The sequence below is a fragment of the Ceratina calcarata genome, unplaced genomic scaffold, assembly GCF_001652005.2.
Source record: "Ceratina calcarata isolate Rehan_Ccalc_2016 unplaced genomic scaffold, ASM165200v1 scaffold541.2, whole genome shotgun sequence".
Classification (NCBI taxonomy): domain Eukaryota; kingdom Metazoa; phylum Arthropoda; class Insecta; order Hymenoptera; family Apidae; genus Ceratina; species Ceratina calcarata.
Window position 1 is genome coordinate 136,551 of NW_017176579.1, and position 6,291 is coordinate 142,841.

General features: G+C 34.6%; 2 protein-coding genes and 1 non-coding gene across 9 annotated transcripts in view; 2 read left to right on the top strand and 1 right to left on the bottom strand.

Annotated features, from left to right (window-relative positions):
- LOC108628838 (calcium/calmodulin-dependent 3',5'-cyclic nucleotide phosphodiesterase 1) overlaps positions 1-6,291 on the top strand; it is a 141,698-nt gene that overhangs the window by 127,421 nt on the left and 7,986 nt on the right. For 2 of the 5 annotated variants that reach the window (XM_018031034.2, XM_018031032.2), the window contains 3 exons: positions 204-317; positions 1,581-1,733; positions 4,389-4,445. In XM_018031034.2, coding sequence (XP_017886523.1) covers positions 204-317; positions 1,581-1,733; positions 4,389-4,445 — 324 coding nt within the window. The remainder of the gene's footprint in view (positions 1-203; positions 318-1,580; positions 1,734-4,388; positions 4,446-6,291) is intronic. The other 3 variants (XM_018031033.2, XM_018031035.2, XM_018031036.2) reach the window with 3 other exon arrangements.
- The window catches only part of LOC108628839 (alpha-glucosidase-like), a 51,075-nt gene that overhangs the window by 29,093 nt on the left and 15,691 nt on the right, over positions 1-6,291 (bottom strand). Inside the window, exon 2 of one of the 3 annotated variants that reach the window (XM_026816777.1) lies at positions 3,077-3,218. The exons of 1 other annotated variant lie outside the window; for it this stretch is intronic. In XM_026816777.1, the coding sequence (XP_026672578.1) occupies positions 3,077-3,092 (16 nt within the window). In that variant the 5' untranslated portion in view covers positions 3,093-3,218. Of the gene's footprint in view, positions 1-3,076; positions 3,219-6,291 lie in introns of those variants that run through there. One more of the 3 variants, XM_026816776.1, reaches the window with a different exon arrangement.
- Positions 826-897, top strand: TRNAT-CGU (transfer RNA threonine (anticodon CGU)). Its single transcript has one exon. It is a non-coding gene; the product is annotated as a tRNA-Thr (tRNA).

Sequence of the window (6,291 nt, forward strand, 5' to 3'; positions counted from 1 at the left end):
TACATCCCTTTTCTAAATTCTCTATTTATCACATTCATCCATTTTCTGTCTCGGTTTCGCTCGTAATATTGTTGTTTTAATGGAAAATGATCTCAAAAGTTTTGTCAGGCGTTGATGAACGAGTTTATTTGATTTCTTCACTTCACTTTGTCCTTCGTGTTCAATTTCATGCATCATTATGATGATCAATTGTATGTTTACAGGCTCAGGTGCCTGCTCAGGCAGTTACAACATGGCGAAATATCCGCAGAACTGCTCCAACGAAATTTGCACTACGCCGCACGCGTGCTGGAAGCCGTCTTCCTGGATGAAACCAAGTAAGTTTCGCTCAAAGTTCAAGTAATTCCCTTGTGTAAACGCAACGTTTAAATAACGCAATGCTAGTTGTTTCTATTATAGCCGCGCTACGAGTCCTCGAAACGAAAGTGTTTTAATTATATTTCATTATTTATTGAAGGTTTTAAGCTTGACCCAACATATGTGCGTTTTCAATTTTTAGGAACCTTGATTCACTCGTGGGATTTTATCGATATTTTTAGTATAATTATTATGATATTGTCATTGTTACGATTTATATATTTTAATAACCAATGTTTCATATTTTTGATAATTATTTTGTGCTATTTACGGTGTTTTGTATGACTCACGACCCTTGACCACTTAAAAGATATTAGAAATTGTATCTTGCATTCCTTCTACCATACTCATGCTTTTATAGTGTATATACTTTTTTAAATGATGTAACTGAATACGTATTTGAAATTTTATATCGTGAAATCGAATTTCATTATTATCTCCAGTTCGAACAGTAAGGATATCAAGAGCGCCTCTTTAGCTCAGTGGTAGAGCACTGGTCTCGTAAACCAGGGGTCGTGAGTTCAATCCTCACAGGAGGCAAAGGAATTTTTTTCACAATCTTTTTACACTTTTAGATATCAACAATTTATATAGTGTATTTATTGGAAAGCAATTTTTTAATCGCTATTATTCAAACAATTATTTTGTAATTTGTTTTTCGTAGAACGTTTTTTACAATCAGAACGTTCATTTCTACGTTCACCTAGTTCCATTATCATAATTTTATTTAAAATTGCGAATAAAAACTACGTGAAATTATCTTTCTATTTTAATGAAATAATAAAAAATTAATGCGTCTCATAATCCTGCGACGTTCCCTTCCCAGTTCCATTATTTTTCTCAAAATCGATAGGTGATAAGAAACTTGATATCATATCGTAACGCATATTTTGTAATCAACAAAAATTGCAGCTTCGTCGATCAACCACAAGCAATCTCGAAGAGCCTCAACATAAATCTTCATTTTACATGATTGCAATACACATGTGTGCATGATGTATCTCAATTTTCCAGAGTCTACAACGACATTCTCATTAATTCTCCGGTAATAACAATTTCACCTAAAGACAGGACTATAACTCGCAGATACGTAGCAGCCCGTCCGAAGGCCGCGGAGTAATGCTAATTGATTGTAAAATAAAAAAAATAAAAATAAAAAAGTGTAATGTGTTCTACTGTTCTATTCCCAAACTTGACACGTGCACTAACAAGCAGTACCGCAGGGTGAATTCAGGAGGGGTTGAGTGCTCCCGGTCGTCGCGCCGAGGCGCGGACCTGTCATCGTCATCCCTTGGGAGCGGCTTGGACACGGACGGACCACAGGGCCACGCGGTGGTAACCCAGAAACGGAAGCTTCGCACCCCCATATGGGCAAGGTTGCGAAATATTCACATTTCCAGCCTTACACGACTGTTTCTCACGTTACCCCGACCAAACTCCCCCCGACCCCGAGCCCTCTGATCACCCAGTTATCCGGCATAAAAAAAAAATGAAACCAACCACCCGCTAAGTTCTCTGTTCCCTTCCTTTCTCGTTTGACATCTGTCAGTTTCATCGAGCTCGTTATTAGGTGTTCGGTTCACAATCATGCGTCGTTTGCTCGATTCATTAGCAGGGGGACGATTATTCGATCGAACAATACCATTATGAAAAATGAACGCGACGATGGGGATGAGAGCGAAAATCTATAACTAAAACAGCATTACGACGATTTTATTCAGTTTCCCGTTACGTATATTCTGGACAAAATTTTATATAATATTCCAATTGCCTTTATTTGTCTCTGTACAATAAATCACGTATTTTACATTTGACTAACAACAAGTTTGCTTTTTATTACTTATAATACATTATCGAAGTATAATACTTTATTTTCGTTAGATAAACTTTTTAAATTAAAATCCGTTGAAATCTGATGTCTTAATTAAAAGAGAACAAGAATTATACCAATATTATATTTAACGAGAAGCAATTAATACGATATTCTGAACATGATTATTATTCATATAAACGGAAAAGATATTTTTGTTCCTTTCAGATAAGGACTATTCTAAAATAATATCGCTCCCTCAACGTCGTCGTGAAGACGTACATTTAGAAATTAGTTTTATCTAGTCGATACATTATTTAGATATAATAATCGACGGACCATATAACATTAGCTTTCAGTAAAATAAGTAGAGTTCTGTAGACTTTATGTTTAGGAATTAATACGTCTCTTATGTTGATATTATGTGTGCGGTGTGTCAATCGTTTAGCGAGTCTCTGTACTCTATAGTATCTTCGAAGTTCTATTCTTTTTATGAATATCCGCACAGTTTACTATGATGCACGATTGTTGATCTAACGTAGGATTAATAATTAGGTATAGCAATGCAAAAGTAGTCACGAAATTAAAACTCATTAAAGTTATTCTAGGAGACGATAAATATACTCTAATTAATCCTGTATGCGATACACACACATGCCAAGAGACTGTCAAGTAAATTACAGTACCATCAAACAAATTACAATTACGTTTTACGATACATCAATTAATACAATTAACGGAAATGGATCTTTTATCGTAACTGTCCGATCGTGCTCTACATTCTTCATTTCAACGAAATAGAGATTAGCGAAGGCAAACGTTTCGAAACGAGAACATAGGGGATGAGTAACTATATAGACAACGCGCGGTAATCGGATTAGGAACAATTACTCGATTCATCGGACACACCTACAAAACATAGCATGGCAACTGTCTCTCTGACCTGCCTGGCCTGTCTATCCTTCTTCTCTAGCCTCTTTCTAGATCTCTCTAGGTGTAACCTGCTACCACTTCTTGGATGACTGCCTGTTTACCAGCTGTGTGCATCGCTCTATTAAACAAACAATTGTACTATCGATCTCCTCCTTCTGTTTCTGTGTGCGTATCTCCGTATAAGAAATTGCATGCGTGTATCTCTATACGTATATAGGATGGTGCGAGAAACTTGAATCGGAAGAAATTGTTGGAATGCTCGAACATCTTATTAAATGAAGTAAAATAAAGTAAACAGGTCCAAGTTATTGGAATGATTAGTCGTTAGCAATGGTGATATCGTGAGCGAGTTTCGTGTTTGAGATAGCAGAAAGAAAATTGGGAATGCAATTCAAAAATGAAATTAGATACATATGTTTCTGTATACTGCAGTACATTCAACGAGACAAGGCACCAGAAGAAAGAAAGACGTGTCGAAAAAACTCGGGTCGTAGTCATGATGCTCAAATGACATCCTTATTATAGTATTATCTTTTGGTATTATTATTATTTTATTTAAATTTATTGGCGTCTTATTATTGCAAGTCTGGGGGCTCAGATGCATGCAATGGGCTCAATGCTTACAATGATATAATTTAAATCCTATTCGTTGAAGAAAAAAGTTAATAATTAGGCGTTTTAATTGTTTTCTTTGAAAATCCGAAATGTAACAAATTTTAAAAAATTGTTGTATATTGTTTAGTAAGTTAAACTTTCTAATACCTAAACAATAATTAAATCCAATATTGAAAAAGTTATTTAGTTTTTAATTGTACATGAATACTTATGAGTCCCACTATATCAATTATAAATAAAGGAAGAAATAGATGAAAACACATCGAAGTTACTATGAGGGCTACGATAATTTGATAACTTGTTTTTTCTCGCGCCTCATCTTACCGAATGAATTGTAGATATATACTTCTCTACATAGTAGATTTCACTTATCTGTACCTCTTTTTCATTATACTCTGTCTCTGTTATTTAGTTCTTTAATTTGCGGAGAAAAAGAGAGATCAGAATGCAACCATAAACTGCTGTCACTTCTATACTATACATGTAATACATATAATAGATTTAATTTCTCTATATCTCTTTCTATTAATCTTTATCTCTGTCGTTTAATTCGGCCTTCGAGTATTGAACGCGCACGCAGGCGGACGTTTTACTGCTTTAGACACCTGAATGGCCTGAATGCGATCTACCTTTAATGTGACACACGTTTCTTCTTGATGTGTTCGAATTATAGAGACACCGCCGAGCGTGTGGAGTCGACCGCCACTTGCCGTCAACGTATACGCCGTAGGTTCGTTCAAATTGTTTGAATAACAGAATGCGAGATCGTCTATGATTCTCACAACGTTCAGTTTGAGTTCACGATTTGCGGGTTTTCAAACCGAGTTCATGCGTTTGCTCAATGAGTTTGGTAACGACCAGCTCTAGTACAAGTCGACGAATAGTATAATTGGTAGATTAGATTGCGTCTTTAAATGATAAAAGAAATTTTTATCTGACATTTTTCCAATTGACTATCCTAAATATCTTGTTCTGCATAAAAATTTGCAATCTACTTATGTACTCCTTATAAAAGTAGATTGAGCTCGAAGTTTGATCATCGGACTGATGCTGCTTTTATATGCAGTGCTGTTGTTACATTACATGGTCTGGTCTGTACTAAAGCCGGCTGTGTTTTGATCCAACAAATTTCAAAGCCTGCTAAGTGTTCAATAAGAATAGTAACTCTTTACATTCAGTTTTGTTGAATCAATCACACCGTGAACTCGCTTTAAGAGCTTGTTTTTTGGTCGGTTTTTACGTAAGGGTAAATTCGGATCAAATTAATATTAGAATTTAATATTCTATTTTTATTATATTATTTAATATAGACGTTCCAATTTCTATTCATGTTAAACTTTCAAAATTTCTACTCACTTCCTTATTTTTCTATAATATTTTAAGTAAGTTTATAACTAAGGGGTTACACATGTTTGAAATCGTGAACAGAAGGATAAGAAAAGATTTTTATTCACATTGAAAATTTTCTGTATTACAAAATGATCATACGAAAATTTTTTTTAATTTTACTGTTGTTTTCATGATCTCAAACGTATGTAGTCTCTTAATATAAAATTATAGAAGAAGATATCAGTGATGATGAAATTGTGATGATGAAATTGATACGTTTACTATATGTCTTTCAATAAATATGATCACTACTGAATTGATTTGCTTGCATGTCTAACAAATTCTTACGTAGTTAATTCATTTGATATAAGATACAATTTATTCGAGTTTACCCTATGTCCATAAAATAGGGAGAAATGAGTATAAACGGATTAGAATGAGATTGAAGTGTATCACCTACAGTTTGCATGAGTGCTCTAATCACCATTAACGTATTTCGTGTTTCACTCGCACCCCTCACAGTTGCAAATACACACATTCTATACGTCGAGAGAATTCGAAATTTCTTTATGAAAATTTGATCACATGAAATCACGTCACGCATGTTTATCCGAATTGATTGTCTACGTGATTAGACAACAATTTTATCGTTCAGCTAAATGTAAATACAAGCCTGTTGCAATATGTGCCTCGCATCCGTCGTAACGGTCCTTTGTAAAATATTATATGAATGTCAAACACGATAACACTTAAATAAATGTTAATCTAAATTGTTTAATTGTACGATTATCCTGTAGGATTGTATTTGAGATTATAAGTACGATATTGGGATTGTAGGTACAATTGCCTTAAGGGATTGCGTTTGAAATTATAGTTAGTCTCCACAATTTTAGTAATGGGTTTTTGTAACGGAGGAAAAGTTGTTCCGATATTTATAGACAGTCTGTATGCAAATATTTCTATCGGTTGAACGCGAAAGAATGAAAATCGCCACTCTAAAAAATGAAACGCTCGACTCAAAAGGAGATTACGTTTTCCTCGGGTCCGCGTTTGCCTGGATTGCGTTTTATTTTTGAGATCGTTGCACAGGATTTCCTTCGCGATTCTTTTTCTCGATTTTCAATTAAAAAAATTAAAATCAATGACCTCTTTTTTGTGCTCTCGTTCCACTCGATGAAATTATGTTCTGTGATTGCGAGATTATCAAATTCAATAAAGAGCTCTCTCTTTTCAATTTTCATGTCGCA